The sequence below is a fragment of the Triturus cristatus genome, chromosome 2_1, assembly GCF_964204655.1.
Source record: "Triturus cristatus chromosome 2_1, aTriCri1.1, whole genome shotgun sequence".
NCBI lineage: Eukaryota > Metazoa > Chordata > Amphibia > Caudata > Salamandridae > Triturus > Triturus cristatus.
This window is the reverse complement of record NC_140581.1, coordinates 891,959,545-891,980,158: the sequence shown is the minus strand read 5'-3', so window position 1 is coordinate 891,980,158 and position 20,614 is coordinate 891,959,545. Positions and strand designations below refer to the sequence as shown.

General features: G+C 44.3%; 1 protein-coding gene across 3 annotated transcripts in view; it reads left to right on the top strand.

The window, feature by feature from the left end:
• Positions 1–20,614, top strand: part of NMRK1 (nicotinamide riboside kinase 1) — a 177,488-nt gene that overhangs the window by 34,459 nt on the left and 122,415 nt on the right. For all 3 annotated transcript variants that reach the window (XR_014970371.1, XM_085633071.1, XM_085633072.1), the window contains exon 3: positions 8,920–9,010. Coding sequence is in view for 2 of the 3 variants with exons in the window: in XM_085633071.1 (XP_085489197.1) it covers positions 8,920–9,010 (91 nt within the window). In the remaining variant the exon portion in view is untranslated. The remainder of the gene's footprint in view (positions 1–8,919; positions 9,011–20,614) is intronic.

The following is a 20,614-nucleotide window of genomic DNA, read 5'->3' as shown; positions in this document are numbered from 1 at the left end:
GCCATGTCATCTGCATATAATGAGATGGTTATAGGCCGCAATCGAAACCGCAATGCCGCACTCGCATGCGGTTGGCGTATTTTGCATGCCAGCAGCTCAGGTGTCATGTACACAATAGTGGAGACTGGGGTTCCCCTTGGCGACTACCTCTATAGATACCAACGGATCTGCTGTGTTGCCATTGATACAAGCTCTCGCAAGCGGTTCAGTATACAACAGCTGGATTCGGCAAAGGAAGGTTTGCGGGAACCCCATTTTGTTGAAGACCATAAACATAAATTCCCTTTCCACTGAGTCAAATGCTTTGACAGCATCTAAAAGGGCAGCTGCTGCAGGCAGATCAGGTTCCAATTGGTGGAATAGTGTGAAGATTGTGCATAAATTGTGGGTTGTCGAGCGAGCTGTAATAAATCCTGATTGGTCACTTAGTACTAGGTGTTGCATTAAAGGTTATAATCTAATGGCTAGTATTTTGGCAAAAATGTTGGCATCAGTGTTTACAAGGGAAAGAGGTCTTTTAGAATCACTGTGGTCTGGACTCTTCTCTGGCTTAAGTAATGTTATTAACAGAGCCTCTCGTAGAGTTGGGGGGAGCACTCCTCTTTCGTAAGCTTCCGTGTACATCATGAGCAGATGAGGGGTCAATAAGTCACTAAACTTCTTGTAAAATTCGCCCGGTAGGCCATCTGTCCAGGTGCCTTACCATTTGGAAGGGCGTTTATCAAGTCCTTAACTTTGTCTTCTGTTATAGGCTGCATGAATTGTTCCCTATGTCCGTCAGAGAGCCAGACCAGGGCAACGTCCTTCAGGTAATCCATAATGTAATTCTAGTCAGCTGTGTGGAGTACAGACGTGAATAATGGTCTATGAATACCCCTATTGTAGGCGGTGTGTCATAATGTGTCCTGCCTTGTACATCAGTTATCTGCACTATTTGCGTGGGAGTTCGAGATGTCTGTAGCTGTGCCACGAGTGAGCAGCTAGGTCAGCCACCCTCACCATGCCTTTGTGTGGTTTTTCTGCGTGAGAGGAAACTTACTTCGCTTTCTGCTAACTCCTGATATGCAGTTATCTTTACTCTAATAGCTGCTAGTAGTGTGGTATTTAGTGTTTGTTCGTGTTCCCTCTCCAATGCCTGAATATAATTTTTCAGCTTAATAAGTTGCTGGTGGATGTCGTGCAGTACACCAGTACTGCACGACCGATGCTTAGCCCTCGCAGCGTTGCCTTAAAGGCCTCCCACAACGTCTATGCACTCACCACTGTTCCTGTATTATGCTCTTAATACTCTACAATGGCCTTTCTTATGTCAGCCCTAAAAACCTGGTCTAGCCTTGCTGTCGTCGGGAGGCGCAATGTAAGTTGTCGAGGGGTATGTATGTGCAGTCTCAACACGAGGCGGATGGGCGCGTGGTCGAATAACGTCTTTGGCATGTGTTTTATTGTCTCTGCCCAGGTGCTGACCCCTCGGGTTGTTTACCAATAGTTTACCCTTAACCATGAGTTATGTGTGGATGAGGAATAGATGCCCTCCCATCTGTCTGGATTTCTCATCCTACAGAGATCAATTAGGTTTCGCTCCTACATACCGTCTCTAAGTACCTTGGCTGCCTGTTTGCCATATCTATCAGTGATCCTCGATCTATCTACTATCGGGTCAATGCAAGTATTGAAATCGCCACCCCACACTACTTCAGTTGGTGTCTGGTCATGTAGTCGCACCCATATCTGTGCATAAAATGCCGGATCGTCAGTGTTTGGTCCATAAATGTTTACTAATGTCAGAATTGTGCCACTAAAGTTTCCTAGTATTATAACATACCGGCCTTGGGTGTCCGTGATTGTATACAATAATGTGAATGGGGTGCCTTTTTTAACCATCATTAATACCCCTCAGGCGTATGTTGAGTAGCAGGATGCTATACACATGGAAACCCATCTGGTACCCACATTTAGCTCTGTGTGGTTGGTAGGTGTGTTTCCTGGAGGCACGCTACCTCCACCCCATGGCGGTAGAGATAGGCCAGTACCTGTCTAGTCTTACGCGGATTGTTTAAGCCCCTGACATTCCACATGAGTAGGGTCAGAGGTATTAGAGTTTGTGCCATAGAGCAGTCTAGTATTGGGTCTCAGAATGTGCGGGGTAACGCATTGCTCAGACTCTAGCAGTAAGTCAGCCGTGTTGTGTTGGTTAGTGCCAATAGCAACTGTTTTCAACCCCAACTTGTACCCACCTCCTCCCACTCCAACACCCCAACTGTATTGGAGACAATCCCTTCTCTCAGCCCGAATTCCCCAACTACCCCCTCCACCCCTGCAACTTTAGAAACATAGCATGTGCACACATGGGAGCGGAAGCAGCCCACTGGTGACCCCCGCTTTGTGGCACTTGCGGTAGGACCGCCTGTCTGTTTTCTTCAGTGTGCCAGTGTCATAATGTCTGTTAGAAGGACCTTACGTGTTTTACTTTGCAAAATTGGATCAGTTCTGATGCCCCCGGACTTCACGATAAGAGGGACATTTTGCAGAGGGAACAGTTTCCTGTAGCCGCCCAGGGTGTGATTTTCTAGTTATACATTATAGTCACATCTTAATGTGGGGCTAGGTTTCACTATACATTATTAAGCAGGGTCATCTAGTCCTGAATTATGGTCTTGTTTGTCTGCTTCCCATCTGGGAGATTTCCGTCAGGTGCTTGTTCTCTCCCGCTGCTGTAGGAACTGCTGTAGGTTTTTGGGCTCTCCAAAGACCTTTGATCTGCCATCTATTGTGATCTTGAGGCGAGCCGGATATATCATAGCGTATGAGATGTTCATTTCTTGGAGATTACTTCTCATTGGCAGGAATTTATTTTGTGCCTCTTCGACCTGTGCTGTGAAGTCCCAGTAGATGGAGATCTCTGCACCCATATATCTGATGGTCTGCAATTCCCTGAAGCGACGCAATGCTGCATCCCGGTCTCGATAGTTGAGAATCCATAAATATTTCGGAAAAGGTTTCCCTCTGTAACAAGTCAACAAGTAGCTTTTCTATGAAGCGCTCCATATTACCTATGTTTGTAGTTTCAGCAGTTCCAGTTATTCTGACGTTATTGCGCCTGGAGCGTGCTTCCAAGTCCTCTGCTTTTTCCTGGAGTGATGCTAGTGCTTTCTCCATCTTTTTCGGATTCTCTGCGGTTGTATTCTGAGGGTCTGCTGTGTCAGAAACCCAGCGCTCTATCGTGTCGAGGCGCTCTGCGAGCTTTTCTATTCTCTTCGACATTCTATCAACGCAATATGTCAGACCATCCAATTTGCCATTGATAGCAGTTAGAGTAACTTTCGTTGCGGTGAGAATTTGGCGAAAGTCTCCTCCAAGTTCTGCTTCCTGGGAAGGTGCGTCTGCACCCGGCTTCTCCTGATCTTCGCTTCTTAGCCCGAGAGGCTTGCGTTGTTCGATTTGCAGCTTTGATTGCGTCTTAGCTGCCTTCCCCATGGTCTTAGTGCACTGGGATGAGTGAGTTAGAGCTGGATGCTTCCTTTCCAATGCTGCACTATAATTAGTATGGCGGCCCAATGATGCTTTTCCTGTAGTTCGGGTTTTTCAGGTATACTGAGGGGCGCAACCACATGGGGGTGAAGCTGATTACCGTCCACTATGCTCTCCTCCGCGTTCTTTGCATGCAGATGGAGCTCCAGTACTTGTCCCCATGTGTTCTACTACCCTTTTCCTATTTGCTCACAGGAGCGGCTGATGTAGCATGTCTCAGTACTTTGGAGATGTTCTATACGTATTGTGGCCTGTATTGCAGAAAAAGCTCTCCAGTAGTTGGAGTGGAGTCCTGCCGGAAGAATTCGGTGAAAGGCCTCTGGGGCACATGCAGCGCAGATCTACAGTGTCTGCAGGTTTTAATGTACTCCCGAAGCGCTTCTGCTGGCAGCACCCACTTTGTGTGTGTCGCAGCGGCCTTGGTGGCCTGGCCCCAGGCGGTAAGCAAGTCAGCGGGGAGGAGGCCGTCACCACCCCACCCGCACGGCTCTCCTTACTAAGGGTCACTCTCCAGCAGGCCCGCAACCGGGAGCCGCGCTGTTCTCCACAGCCGTCTGTGACCCACTCACTGGCTCCAGGCAGCAGGCTCGCAGGCTTCCACTGCGGTGCACTTGGCTCCGTGGCAGTATTTCCCCGGATCCGTGAGGATTCTGCCCGATCTCTCTCATGCAGCGGTCCGGGTGTGTCTGTCGGCCTCTGCTGTAGTCTCAGTCTCTCGAGTCAGACAGGTTTCTGCGACCTCCACTGCATCAGTCGACCCAGTCTCTCTCCAGCCCGCGTGCTTGCAGCTGCTGTTGGTTACCGCCTGTGGTGCTTCAATTTTTGTTCCGGACTCCTGATCTTGTCAGCATCTTACAGGGGCACCGGATCAGCAGTCCAGGGGCTTATGGATGTAGTTATGGCGCAGGGTAATGAAGGATAATTGTGGCGGCCAAAGGAGCTCGCTTAAGAAGCGGCCGTCTTCGAGCTAGGCAAGCTCCGACCCGTGAATATGTATTTGAATGGAACTACACAGGCTTAAAGGAGGATGGGATAATGAGAATGTAGATAATAATATAGCTGGCTAGCTGACCTACCAAAAAATAAAAAATAGTCAAATTGTCTAGATAACCATAAGCACATATGACAAATTGCATTGGAAATACTTTGTTATATTTTTTATTCATTATAACAGCACAACTTAATTTTTTGTAGTCTGTTCCCATCAGTACTGTGGAAAATCCGCTGTTTCCATTATAGACATGGGAGGTGGGGGATTGGGTGGGACCTTATTTGTCATCAACATCGGGATTGTAGTTAGCACAATGCTAACTCTCACACTGAGAACCAATAATGCTGCTTCTGGTACTGAGGAGGAGGGCTGGGAGGAGGAGTTTAGGAGTATTGTGGGAAGGGGTTTTAAATATTCTGTGATGGTGACCGAGCACCTGTAATAAGACAGACCGGATAGCTGTCACTTTTGTGGTGGAGTACCTATCTGACAAACTCTAAATCAGGCACCATGTTTGGGGCATGGTAACTAATTCTGCGGCCTTCACATTTAGCTTTCAACTGCTTTTTAAACATTTTAAATGATTTATGCACTTATAGAAATAAAGTTTTGTCTAAAAGCACTCAATAATTTGTTCCCTCACTGCATTGAAGTAAATGAATTGGAATGAAAAATTGCTGAACGATTACAAAAGATACAGTAGTTTTGTTATTCACACTGCACTAAATATGTATCCTACTATGCTGCTATCATAGACTACTAATAATCATTTGTTATTAGAACCTAAAGAACAACTTCATGGGATCTATATGATGCATGATTCTTGTGGTTTTCTTTATGCTTTGTACATGCGACTTGACTTGTTTTGCTTTTAGTCTGGTAGTCGGTAGCCAGCAAGCATCTCTAATTTTTAACCCCTTCTCAGTGCTTCAGTTTTACCTCGAGAGCAGCATATATGGTTGACATCTAACCATTAAAAAATGTGTCCATACCGTTTGGGAGTACCATTTGATGGCTCTCTTCTGTTCAGCAAGAATGCTGACTCGGCCCATAAAAAGTTAAAGCAGAGTTGTGCTATGTCTCATTCCCTGGGGCAGCCTTCCCCTTCCCATTGATTACACAGGGAATACCTCTAGTTTACCAGGTACTCGAGAGGGATGCCATTTTGTCAGCTCCAGCCATCCCGCTAGTTCAGGAGATGAACCAATTGCTGCTCCAATACAGAGAACATGCTAGTTTATGGGTTCATCTCGGCCAGCAAAAGCCTTCTTCCTTCTCCTCCTCTGCCACCCTACCCAAAAAAAGCCACTTGAGCTTGCTCTAAGAGAGCATGTTCGGTCTGTGGCCTCTCACCATTTCCTACTGTCCACTTGGCTACTTTAGTGGATCATGTCCACATTCTGCAACAATAAGTCTCGAATCTATTGAGTAAGGAAGTCTTGCAACTGGTCCAAAAGGATGCAACCGGGCAGGGATGTTATTTGCATTACTTTCTTGTCTCCAAGAAGTACAGTGGGCTTTGTCTGATTCTCAGCCTTCAGGTCTTGTACATCTTCCTTTGCAAGGAGAAGTTCCTGAAGTTCACTTTTACATAGGTTCCAGGAAACTGGAGATTGGATCCTTCATCTTGCAGGAAGTCTATTTTCACATACCGATCCTGCAGTCACACAGGAGGTACCTAGTGGTAGGCTCCACCCACTACCAAATTCACAGTCCTCCTGTTCAAATTACCATCAACACTTCAACTCTTTACCAAGTTGATGTCCTTGATGGCAGCTCATCTCAGGGTAAGGATATGCGTTTTCCAATGCTTTTGTTGAGATCGATAAATACGATAGCAATGTATACCCTTATATATGCACATATAGCATTGGCAGTACCAATGAGTGCAATATCGATGTACACCTTAATCTATTGGAGGATTGGGCGGCAAATATGAATTGGTGTGTGCCGACCAAAGAGACCGTATATACAGCCCATAGGTGCCCCAGTAAAGCAGAGAAGGTCTGAGGGCCGTTAAAAGATTTCAGAGACATAGGTTGATGCTTCAGGACATTGGAATACACTTTGTGGTCCTGTGTGTTTCTGGCCTTAAAGGGACATGGGAGGGGGGGGGAATGATGCTTGGGGGGAGGTGTCTTTAGGGGTCAGAATAATGAGGCTCAGTGGCCCAATACTGTTACCATCCCACTCATACTATTTGATTCTATATTTGTATGTTATATTGTGGTTCCTAGCCTATGTTGAATCTTACGTTCTATGTAATTTTGCATTACAAAAAAGTTCATAAAAAGATGTAAACAAAAAAGAGTCAGGAGGGTCAGAGATTTTTTCACTTGGGTCATCTGGAACGTGCATGAATCAAAGGCCTTCCTGCAGAGGTATGATGTTCTGAGGCACTTCAATGTACTGAAACAAGATCCCAGAGTTCGAAGTACTTTTATATTTGACTTACTCTTGTAGCTGTCTCATGCTTGATCTAGTGCCATCTCAATAGGGTGTCCTGTATTTAGTTGTGGTACAACTCTGTCACTTTATCTCAGAAAATGGCTTTGTCTCTTGTTCCAGCCACTCTGAAAATACTTTCTTTAATTTGTAGGTATTGTAGTTTGTCCTAAATGTCTTTCAGAATGTTTCCATTAGTTAATGTATTCTTCCTAACTATGTGTACTTATTCCAACAAGACCTAAACACCAAGTTGCAGGAAGAGTTCATTGAGGCATATCTTGCTATCTGAGCCCTTGATGCCTCCCTTCAAGTTGCAGATTTAGATATTTTCCTTATGACAGGGATTCTCCAAGTTCTCAAACTTGCCTGTATAGTAGAAAGATTGTTCCTCAACTGCCTGAAGTGATGATGGGACCTTAGTTGTCAGGACTGTGAGCACTCTTTTGCTTACATGCTTTCTCAAACCTTTGCCCTCACACTTCACATCCTGGAGCTGTCCTATCAGAGTATCTCTAATTTTCTTTCTTTGCATTCACGCTTCCATGAGTAAAAGTATTCATAGCTTTGAAGGATGCTATTTTTTTTCTTAATAGCAGAGGTGGGCCAGGTCATGGTCAAAGGATGCAGAGATTTAGGACTACCCTTATTTACTGCAGAACCACCAGTCAGGATTTTAGATTCCATTTATTGAACCTGCTACCATCTTACTTGATCATATTAGACGTTTTTATCTTACAATTAATACGCAAGTCGTAATAAAGTCATTATCTAGAGTCTTTTATAGCCACAACAAAACATCTCTCAAAAACAGAGAACTACACGCCTTGCTTTCAGAGCCATGAATATGATGCATTTGAAAATTACAAAGCTTAAGAGCTGACCAGTCAAACTCAGAATATTTGCATGGCCACACCTTCTGACTTTGCCCCAATTCTGAGGTGCAACTTATTTTATTTATTTCAAAATATAATTTACTGTTACTATTGTTCAATCAATATAACTCGCAGCGTCCATGGCCCTCAAAATAAGGGGAAACGTCTGTCATCCATTATGTGACTAAACTCACCCACTGGTAAACAAAGGACGCAAAATATGGGTGGTGTTTGATGCCCAGATGTTGGTGCTTGCAGCCCTGGTGAGCAGCATTGAAACTCCTCTGGTTGTTATACTATCTTGGTTAAATTAAATATATGGTGCCCGCACAAGAACCTCTACTGCCTCTGTGAGCAGAATGCTTATGGGAATAGGTAACTATAGTTATTTACAGTTAGGGGAGAATAAACCGCGCACCAGGGTGTGTTTTGCATGTCCTTTCACTTGAAATTGAAAAATGGAATAAAGGTAGGTAGGTGTACTTCACCCAGCAACTTGAGTCCTGTAGCCTCGTTCTCATCTCTCATTAGCCTTTCATTCACAGTAGGCCTCTAAACCTGCGCTTCTCTTGCAGCAGCCAGCCAGGTGCTCATGAAATGTTTACCTATATGTCTTACTGGCCCTGCCCCCTGAACTCCTATTTATGATATGTTCTGCAAGACTGAACAATATGGAAGCTTGTATCCAGTCCTGACTACCACTGAGAGTCGCACAGCCTGGCACGCCGAGCCTTGTGGAGTACCACAGCCGTGGTGCTCACTCAATCAATTCACATTAAAGTGCCCCCTTCTCAACATTCGCTGTTACCTTGAATTTAGGTAAATAACGTTTGATAAAAGTATGTAAGAGAGTGGAATTGATTATAAATGATCATGAAAAATCTTTTCATGCGTGCTCCATTTTACAATGAACGTTTCTTTTTTACTACCTTAACTTTCAATACTGGAATCTGTTTTAGATTTAGCCAGGTTAAATACATCTGGTTCTTGCTGATTACATTTGCATGTGTACCTATGACGTTTTTCATAACTTTGCCATCATTCTCAAATAATGTTTTTCACATTGTAATTTTTGTCAAGCGTGACAAATGGTGGGAAAACAACTTTGACAAAAAGACTTCATACGGAGCTTCCAAACTGCAGCATGATTTCGCAGGATGACTACTTCAAGGTAAATGAAATACATTTGGCAATTTAGTAAAAAGTGGTTTAACTTTGAATAATATCCACCTCTGACACAGAGCTCCCAAGTTTCTCAGGTTCCATAACACAAAAGACAAAATCTGAAATGGCTCAGCTACTAGCATATCTCCCTGGGTGAGGAGAGCACCATTTATAAGAAATAAAATAGTACATGTCAATATTAGTAGAGATGTCCTCTTTTTCTGCTGAGTAGTTTGTCCCAGAATTAGTTACACTACTCCCAACTGGAATGAGAACCAAAGGATTTTCACTGACTGGTGTGAGTGGGCTGCTTAGATTAGCAGGCGTCCAAGCAGATGTCATCATATGTGCCAGGGATCCACAAGTCATACTTTCTGTTCTGTTAGTGTTCAGTTTCATAGGGAAGCTGGTCAACTGGTGAAGGATGGTGGGAAGGGGAGAACTGAGTAAGGTGCAGCCAGCATTTGATTGTGGATCCAGTTTCAGCAAAATGTGTGTGCTGTCCAGATATTTGCATGAGATAATTCCAGAGGGTTTGATGAGGTAGGGCATTGCCCTCAGGTTCATGTTGTAAAGGACTGAAGCAATGACAATGTCTATAGTATTCTAGAGTCGACTGACTGAGGAGACTGGAGGTGGATTGAGTGGAAGGATGAAATGTAGCTTAAGGCCTTACGTTGAGTGTCCGAATCATCACACAGGTGAAGGAGGTGGGTGGGATGATTAATGTATGAAAAGCAGCTGAAAAGTGAAGTATAAGAGTGACATCCCCATTTCAGTGATCTTGCATGTGGAGGCTATTCTTGAGCTGCAATGTGGCTGTTGTATTCACACTGCTCTATCTTTCAGTTTATTCTGAAAGGGTCCATTGGTAATTGAACTGCAGTTGTCTGGGTTACTCAGATGAAACTGGAGCTGCGCGTATCCGGATAGTTTCCTTCTTTGAAGGAGAATTTGAGGATGCTTTGAGCACCAGAGAAGCCAGAGGATAACTGGGAGGTAGGGGGGGACCTTAAAGTCTGCCAGCAAGCAAAAGTCCGGTGCAGAATCTGATTTGTGGCATGAGGCAGGTAGCTTGTATAAGTCTTATGAGCAGAGAAGAAAAAGTTACGTACCTTCCTTAATAATATTTTCATGCAAATAATCACCTCATGAATCTTTCCAGACGATAGACTGGATTTGGAAACTTGAAATAGCTCTCCTGCACCAGCAGGTGGCACCTTGGCTCTGTCTCCATCCTGGCTCCTCCCAGGTCACAACATAATAGACCATATAAGGTGCCAATCAGTGAACTAACGTCATTTTCCATCCTTTTTTAAACACTCATAGTGACGAACACAGGATCGACGAAAGAATCAGCAGGGCTGTGCAGAAAATCAATAAGAATCTATGCTACCATAACATAACCACATCTCAGATCGGGGAGGCAGACAGGAATAGTGGGGAATCTTCAGGTAGATAGTGTCCACCGGAAAGACTGTGATTGAAGATAAGTTACTTTTTTTCTGATTGATACTTCTACCTGCAGATTTATCACCTCATGAAATTAAGAACAATGCAGTGCTCCACGGAAACAGGTCTAGATGCAGTGAAAATAAAATGTATCCCAGAACAGGTGAGACACACTGCAACCCTAATCGGAGGCACAGCATTATTAAGGTGTACATTTCAAACCAGATGCCAGCCACACCAGAACTGTAACCACAACAAAAGGTAAGTGTACGAAAGTGGATTATTGTTTTAGAGGGCAGGTGTCCAACTCAAATGTGAAGGCCACTACATTCTAGATGTCACACAAATTAAATAACATAAACCTATGATTAGACCCTAGTAACGTGAAACACTGCACTCTGGCTTAAATCAAAGGCAATGTGTAAGAAATTTAAGTAGTGCACACAGCAGAAAAAGTCACACAAAACACAATCAATTTTAAAATAAAGAGAAAATGCACCTGAGTAAAATAAGACCAAAACAACAAAAATCCAGTAACAGGAAGCCGAGATGTGAGGTTTTAAAGATTTAGGTAGAAATAGGCAGTGATAGCCTGTGTGAGCGGTAGATCAGAATCTAAGCACAAATTGAGGCTGACAGCAATGGAGCCCTGGTCAGATGCAAGAAGTGGATTGGTCCAGTTGAAAAGGCTGGAAGTCCAAAAGTTTGAAAACGTTTCTAACTCCCCATGCAGAAAGGGACATTGTCACTTTTCCAGAAGAAAAATCCTACTTGAGCGAGTCACCACTGAAATTGTAGCCACCTCCATGGAACCAAAGGCCGGATACTTGATACTGTTTGGTCCTGCTGGAGACTTGGCAATTTATAGCTGATAATGTTCTAAATCTCAACACAGAATGGGGCTTTGTGTATGAGCTGGGGGCCTTATGCCAGATGAAGCTGAAATTCAGTCCGACGCTGTGGAGCTGCAGTTCAGATACTTTGTCATAGGATCCTGGAAAGAGTCTAAAGGAAAAGTTTTGAAAAGTTTCCAAACTTTCATCCGGTACCCAAACAACCACAGGAGTCCATTTCTAAAGTCCTCAGGGGAGGGAACTTAGAGACCCTCAAGGTGTTAGGCAGAGGCCAAAAGCAGAGATCCAGTCCAGATCTATTTGGTACAGGTCATGTGAATATTTCCAGGAAAAGGCCTCTTGCAGCTAGTTGTGTACCTGTAGCCACATAGGAGCTCAGCCATCTGACCCTTGGAGTCCATTTCTTTATCCTGGATACAAGAGTGAGTATGTCCAGATATTCAGGACTCCTGAGGTTGCAGGCCGCAGGTCCAGTCCTCTGTTGATCCTCCCCAGATCCTTAAAGTGTTTTTCGAGGAAAGCCAGGTGGCGGTCAAGCTTTGTAGGTTTCACCAACCTACAAATACACTCCTAGTCCCTCTATGACCAATGGAGTAAAAGTTCCCTGCCTACCTACTTTTTAGGTCGAGCCTGTAACAGCGCGCATGCGCTGTTCTGGCGAAGACTTTATGTAGGGGATTTTGAAATCTGCCCTCAAACTCGCTTGTGGGTGTGCTTTTTCTTTTGCCCTACGCTATTGGCCTTTGCGTGCATCTTTTGAACAAAGACAGCACGCAATTGGCCAAAGGCGGGCACATTGCTCTGCCCATGGCCTATTGGTGGTGGTTACCTGCACGCCCGCCATGTGGTTTCAATTATCGTGCCCAGACACGGGCGCGATAATTGAAACCACATGGCTTGCTGTGGCGCGCGCACACTCTCACGCCTAGCATTATTTTATATCTCCCAGTCAACGTGGAACTTGGTGGCCTCGCTCTCGTGAGCCTTTATTTACTTGTGACCGCATGGGCTGCGCGTGAACGCTGCCAAACACACCGGCACGAGGTATTCCAATGTTTATTCAAAGAGACACCATAATGGATGTGGGGACGGCCGAGGCCACAATGTGTACACAGACAGAGATGCTGTGCCCTTCACCTTTGTGGCACGGCTGTATTTGCCTAGCACTCCGTGTATTTGTTTACATGGTGTAGGCATGCATTTCGGCTGAACTATGAGCCGGCTTGTAATTTTGAACTCCCACAGCCAGCCACAATATTCTGCTATTTGAATGAGCTACCCAAATGAGTTAGTTAACCACTTGAGTTCAGTATATCATATACCCACCCTCCCCCACCCAATACTTGCTTATGGTATAGGCATGCATTTCATCTGTACTATGAGCCGGCTTGTAATTTTGAACACCCACAGCCAGCCCACAATATTCTGCTATTTGCATGAGCTACCCAAATGAGTTAGTTAACCACTTGAGTTCAGTATATCATATACCCACCCTCCCCCACCCAATACTTGCTTATGGTGTAGGCATGCATTACGTCTGTACTATGAGCCGGCTTGTAATTTGGAACTCCCACAGCCAGCCACAATATTCTGCTATTTGCCTGAGCTACCCAAATGAGTTAGTTAACCACTTGAGTTCAGTATATCATATGCCCCCGCACCCAATACTTGCTTGCTATTCACTGATAACATATAGGTAAATGAATGAGATGAGATATTGCAATTCCTAGAGGACAGTCCATCTGCTATATTGTGAGAGGTTTCAGTCCTGTTGAAGAGTCTGAGTTACTGAATGAATGTTTCCGTTTGCAGCACTTCATGCACCCTGGCATCTAGAGAAAATATCCCCTACCGAACGCCTTGCCTTCGCTTGCATGAATTACATACATCCCAACATTTTTAGAAGAGGAAAGGGAGGATAAATCTTTATAGCACGCATTTGCAATGCAATAGGTATTGCATTTGCAATAGTTTGAGCTAGTGGCATTTTAAAAACAGATAAATAAAAGGCATTGTCATTTACAAACAACACATAAATAAAAGGCATTGTCATTTGCATTGACAAAAGCTCAAACTCTCATAAATGTGAGACCTATTGCATTGCAAATGCTTGTTCTTTAGTTCCTTACTGCAAACAGGCCATAAATTCCATGTGCCAGGGAAATGCTAAAATGACTAAACTTGGGCTCTGAGATCTGGGAGGGGACAATGGAAATCGCCTTCATACTCCCACATGTAACACTAAAACCAGTTTGAAGCAGGACTTGGACCCACAACAAAACAGGAGTCAAATGCCTGGAAGGACAAAAGCAGAGTCCTCTTGAAACCATACAGGGGAAGCACATAGCGTTCTGTTTCATTTTGATCCTCTCGAAAGACACAAACATTTTACTTGTGCCTCAGAGAGACCTGTCAGGCAGGATATGTCAGTGTTGTGCCTACAGCATGCCCACAAACCCCACCGTAAATATTCTGCTGAACTCAGACGAGTCCTCCCTGCCCCTTCAGATTAACCTGTCAATCAAATTGACATATTGTGTACCCCCTGGGAGGAATTTCACACCTTCTCATACCTCATCCAGTCAGAGTACAGTCTGGCCAGTTCTCAGAGGTTAATGACAATTAACCTCCTGAAGGCTCTGACAGTGAAAAGGTAATTTTCTAAAAGTTACTTTCCTTTAGGGTTTATAAAAAATCTGACTTTGTCATTGAATTAGATTTTTAATACCTACAAAAATCTTGTGGGCTACAAGGGCTTCTTAGGGTTGACTTACTAATATTTAAAGGGGAGATCTTTACCTGTCAAAAAGTGTTATTTTGACAGTTATCACTGAAACACTCAGGCTATATCTGGTAGGCCTGGAGCCCTGTTTTCATTGTCACTGTAGTGGATGGCATAATAGCTGCTGCATACCACAAGTGGCATTTAACTTTCCATGTCATGGTGAATTTATGCACCATATACCAAGGATTTATTGGAAAGTTAAATGTACCATTCCTGTTTTAAGACAATGTCAATATATTTCAGAGGCCAAAGCACATAGAAAGGGCTCTAGATAGCAGTGTTCCAGTGATAGAGATCAAGGCTACCAGCAGGTGAGTCCCCAAAAAAGTAAAAACTGGGGCCGACCTCTCGAAAACAGGTTACATTGCAATAGTAAGCACATGTGTCAAAGGCAAAACAGATTGTCACTCAAGCCAGCTTGAGAAAAGATACCACCCAGTTACCAAGGCAATGCCGGAACCCCTACACTGTAGCCATGGCGATCTCTCTGCATCCAGGCATCCAGCAATACAAGCAAGTTTGCAAAAGCATCCATGGGAAGCAAGCATAAAAAAGCAGCAAGAACCGAAGGCCCACACACCATATGCATGGCAAAACATTTGTATGGACAGCAGTCTACTGGCCACCAATTAAGAACTAGACGGGCTGCCCCTCCAAACACCAGTGCAAGAGCAGTGGGTGGGTGGGCAGGCTAGAGAATGATGATGGATCAAACCCAGATCAGTTGACTGGGGGTGAGTGCTTGCAATGTTCAACACTCCGTCCATCATCCCCTTTGGTTTTGCAGGCTAGAGACAACCATCAGCATGGTCCATGGTGAAAGACACCTCAGAGAATATGGGAAACAAGGAGGGGAATCACACTGCTCAGAGTCCGCTGGATACCAATACAGCAGAACACTGACTGTAGTAACTCACAAGCTCTAACCCAGCCCAGGCCACAATCGCAGCATTCGGCAAATAAATGTCATAAAGAATGTTCTGCCTGGGGTACGGACAGGGCCCACCAGGCTGACCACCACTGGTCACTGCACGAGAACTGTCCCAAAACCGAGACAGCTCTGGCCATCTTCTCAAACTGTCACCCTACACAAAATAGAATGAAAGGAAAGAACATCCTTCCAATGAGTTTCGAAAAGCAATGTAGATCGAACTCAGACTGTGAGACCAAACCCATGGCAGAATGGAAATCCAGGTAGAACCCCTTCACAGCTAGAGAGCGAGACAGAAACAGCCCCTCCACCGCCAAAAGTGGCGCCAGAAAGCAAAACCATGATGCATGTATGTATGTGTATGGTATTTTTTTATAGTGTGAACCTACGCAAAAAGCAGCACAGCATGCTGTACAGGATCAAAGGCCAGCATAATCTCAACAAATGTTAGATGTACCTGGTATGGGGACTATTAATGCATTGAGATGTAGTGTTCTTTACAAAGATGAGTCTTCAACTGTTTTCTAAATCGGAGCAGCTTTGGAGCAGTCCGGATCGATAAAGGGGTGCTGTTTCAGATCCTGGATACAAAGATGGAAAAGGCCTGTTGCCTTGTTTTTTCCATTTTACACTTCATAGACTGCAGTGTGATGGTGTCATGGCTGTTTATGTGCTGAGAACCACCAGAGATTGCAAGCTTGTCTGCAACATAAGCGGGGTGCTGTTTGTGATGGTTTTAGAAATGATTTAGCGGTTTTAAAGATGATGTGAGCCGGCAAGGGGGGAACCAATGGATTTCCATCAGTACGTGGTGATGTGTGACACCTTGGTGCCGACATTGAAGGCAAAAGAACCCTGAGTTCTATTGGGTGGAAAGTTTAGGCTACCTCTTAAGTCTTTCTTTCATGTGCAGAAACATGTCAACTCTGCCTTTCCTCATCGAATTTTGAGCTCTCACTCAGTATGCTACAAAGTAACTTTGAATGAAACATCCAACTTCTGTCTTATCCTCAAATATTCCCAACTGTAACCCATTTTACTTACATTTGAAGAAATACCAGACCTCCTTGAGTTTGCTTTCAGGCTAACTGACACACATGTAGTAAAACCAGGGCTGTGGATTTCCTATAGCCTGATGCCCAGGACATATTGTTTGGGGTCAAGCACAAACCGTTTTCATGTTTATTTTGTCCTTGAGACAAGTAGACCAAACCCTTTGGCTGCCGAATTACAGTACCACATTATGGATCAGAAAATTACATTGTCTGTAGTTAAAGTAATATTTGTGACCAAATGTTAACGCTGTTTGAACTTGTATTTATGGTTCATTAATACTAAGCCTTTATTATTAGGGTGAATGGTAAAAGGAAATTACTGCACTATACTGACAGTGGTTTCAGTATAAAAATGTGTACACACGTTTGCAAAGTTGAACAGTATGAAGCTACGAAAATAGTGCTTACAGGATGCTCTCTGATTAGATGCAAATATATGCAAAAGTTTGAAAGCAAGATTGAGGATTCTTTGCTTTCAAAATAAAATATTAATTTAAAAAAATGCTACTAGGAAAGAAAAGTTTTACTAAACTACTGTGAAGTTTTAGGTACCATTTCTTTGAAGCATCATTTAGTAAAATGTGTGAATGCATGCTAGTATTTCCAAAAAATACTCATAATCGGAAAATCAGTGTAACCAGTTTCAACAAAATTATAGGAAACGTGAAAATAAACAAGCATTGGCAAAGCCAATAGGTATACCATTGGTGGACAGCCTTTTGGTTTTGTCAATGCGTGTCTTGTTTTGACATGGTTTTTGTACAACTTTATTGTTGTGGTCGCTGCCGGGCCTTCATCATTCTAGCAAACATTGAGAAAAGTAAAAATATTTTTGGATCCAAAAAACACACTTTGTCACAGTAGTTCCTGGCACTGAGCAAAACTACTTTGCGTGCCGAAATGCTCCTTGTGAAAGAGCGGAATGCTGTCACTCACCGTGAAGCCAGCTGGTAGATGGAGAGAGATAGAATTGTAATAAAAACAAAAGGTCTTGGTTAACTCCAGACCTAAATAGGGGCCAAATTATTAAAGAAAGGCACAAAAGTTCACTCATGGCATATGTCCTTGCATTAGTGCAGATTTTATGGCTTTTATGAACTCATAAGAATTTACAGAAGTAGGTGATGCCTGATCATCTGCAAAAATCTGCGCACGTGGCCAAGAAGATGTGATTGGGGTCCTATAAAACTCTGCAGAAAAAGGCAATTACCTGAATCCAACTCCACCCCCGGGATTTTCTCACCAGCATCTTTTTAGTGGAGAAGAGATATGGGGGGGCAACGGCCAGTGATCAACTCAGGGAGTTCAATGGATGGCTGGTTTATCGCCCTTTCAAGATGGAGGGAATCCATCTCTTGCGCTATCTGCTCCGCCCGAAGATTGGATGGTATGCTTGGATTTAAAGGACGCGGCGTACCTGACAGTTCCCATATTTCCTCCTCACCGCAGGTTCCTCCAGTTCCGATGGCGAGAACAGGTTTACAAATTCACGACACTACAGTTTGGTCTTTCCTCCGCCCCTGGTGCTTCACCAAGGTGCTCAAACCGGTGATGGAAAACCTGAGGTCCCAAGGATTCTGCCTTATAATATATTTAAACAATCTACTCCTTGTGGACCAAAGTCCAAATCGCTTGGCGGAGCAATTGCAGATGACGATCCACTAACTGGAGAGTCTGGGCTTCATCCTCAATGAGCAGAAATCACTTCTTTTCCATCCAAGCAGGCAACATTTCTGGGCTTCGTCATCGACTCAGTAGAAAGGACCTTAAGCTTTCCCTCCCAGAAAATAGCCACAATTAGCAGAGAATTGAGGAGAACCTTGTCCAGACCGATAACCTCTCCAGCAGGTTGCTCGTGTGGTGGGCCTGTTCTCCTCTTCCATAGAAGCGATCTTTCTGGGCTCTCTACACTGCAGAGCACTCAAACGACTCAAAGCTTCTCATTTACTCAATGGTTTACAGTATTTTGAACAGATTCCCGTCACAGAAAAGGTCAAGGGCGAAATGAAATTGTGGCTGGCACACATGGAGGCTTAGAATCGGAGGGCCATCTCCGGCTCCGATCAAGATATAGGGATCGAGTCCGACACCAGCAGGTCGGGTTGGGGTTCCTGCTGCGGGGGCTCCTTTACAGGAGGAAAATGGTCCACATAGGAGTAGCAACTCCACATCAATTGTTTAGAGCTTATGGCAGGGTCCTTTGCAATCAAAATGCTGGACAAAGGACATGGTGCACTGCACTGTGCTCTTGAAGATGGACAACATCTCAGCCATCCGATATATCAATCATCTGGGATGCACCAAGTCAAAATGTTCTGGCAGATCTGGTCAAAGATTTCTAGGTTTTGTGTGTCCAACAGTGTATCAGTTATGGAGGAGTATCTTCCCAGAGCTTCCAATGCAGTGGTGGACTGGTGCACCAGACAGTGGTCCGACACGAGTCTGTGACAACTTACCCCAGTGTTTTCAGAAGGTTGGAAGCCCTGTGGGGTCCTTTCACAGTGGACCTATTTGCCTCCAGGCTTGATGACCAAGTTCCCAGCTATTTCAGCTAGAAGCCAGATCCTCTGGCTACAGCGATGGATGCCTTCCTACAGGATTGGTCGATAGAGATGGGATATGCATTTCCTCTGTTCGCAGTGACCATGAAGTTATTCGACCAAGTGAGAAGACAGAAGGCAAAAGTAGTCCTAGTCACTACGTGCTGGAGGTCTCAAGTATGGTTTCCAAATCTTCTGGAACTTTCCTGGGATTCTCCAATCCTTCTAGCCATGCTCTTGATCTCCTTCGTAATCCCCTGGGCAATCATTACCCATTAGTGATCCTGAGACGCAAGCCCCTCATGGCTTGGCGGATTCCCGGCAATGCTGGCAAGTCCCAGGACTTTCACAGGAAGCTGAAAGAATGCTGGCTGCAGCCTGGACAGAGGGCACCAATAAACGCTACAGATCTGCATGGTCCAGATGGGTGTGTTGGTCTGTTCAAAATGATAAGGGTGGTGCAACGTGGTCCCTATCATGAATTTCTTGGCATCTCTAGCATCCCAGGGATTAGTTTATCGGACAATAAACTCCTATAGATCGCCTATTTCCGCAGGTCGCGTCCCTTTGCAGGGGTCTCCCATTGAGGAACATTCGTTGGTGTGCAAACTGATGCGAGGGATACGCTTGGCGCTGCCCCCCGAACCAAGATGTTCATTTCTCTGGGATGTCAACAAAGTTTTCTTTCTCTTTCGGTCATGGTAGAAAATGAATACTTGTCACGGAAGGAGCTCTCGACAAAGCTCGCCATGTTGTTGTGCCTGGTGTCCTGTCGACGGGTGTCGGATGTCCGAGCCCTAGACATCACAGGTTGGATTTTTACTCTCCAAAGTGTCACCCTTCATATTTTCGAGATGCCCTAAATCGAATTTGAAGGTGGTGTCCTATCCAGCTTTCGATAAAGCCCCAAAGTTGTGTGTCGTGCACTTCCTAAAGGCATAGGAGAACATGATGGAAGAACTACACCTGCCTGGAGAACGCCAGTTGTTGATCTCCCTCAGGAAACCTTTCAAAGTAGTCACTCCCCCCAACCATTGCTAGATGGATCTGCTGTGCCAATGAAGAGGCAGGTAATGATGTTTCGAAATTTGGCGCACATTCTGTTAAAGGTGCACTGACCTCTAAAGCTTTTTCCCTAGGGACTCACCTGGAGCAATCATTAATGCAGCAATCTGGTCTTCGGTCTCTATGTTTTTTAAACCGGTCCTTGACATGGCCTCTCTGGTGGTGGATAAGCTTTGAACGAGCATATTCCTCGCCTCCAGTCCTGACATAGAATGAAAAATTTCCTTGTAAGCATGAAGGAAAGTTTCAATTCTTTTAAGGACACGGAAGCGAGGATTATTCCCGTCCATGGTTCCTGAATATTCTTGTCAGCTCAAGTTGATAATGGTTTATTCTTTTCTTCAGAAGTCATAAGGTCTAAGTATTTGGGTTTTCGATCATGGTCATGGGCACCATGGGTTTGATATGTCGAAGTTTAGTTATAGGCTTACTGTGTTCCTTCCCCAAGAATGTCATCATGGTACATGTATTGGGCGTATTCTCAAAGTTTACTAAGAAATCTGAGTTATGGCGTGCAGGTTCATGGCTCCTGTGTTTGGCTTATTTCCGGTTCCAATGGTAATAAAGGAGAGTGATGCAAAAAAATGGAAGTGCTCCTGTCACAGTCAAGAAGGAGGAAGATATGCAAGGGATGTCCGCCTATATGGGAGGATCTGAATTCTGATTGGACGAACTGTTGTAGTTCTTTTCCCTTTGCTTCATGGGAAAGTTAGATTTGTTGTTTAATGTTGAAGTCTGCTGGAATGGAATAAATAAAAGAAAGCAGAGCTTAATCCTCGCCTCCGTGTCCTCAATAGAATTAAACTTTCCTTCATGCTTACTAGGAAATTTTTCATTCCTAATGTAAGAAAGATTACAAACTTGAGATAGAGATTCCTAATGGGGTCGAAAATAGACCTACCTCATGAATATTAATGAGGTAGGTCGCA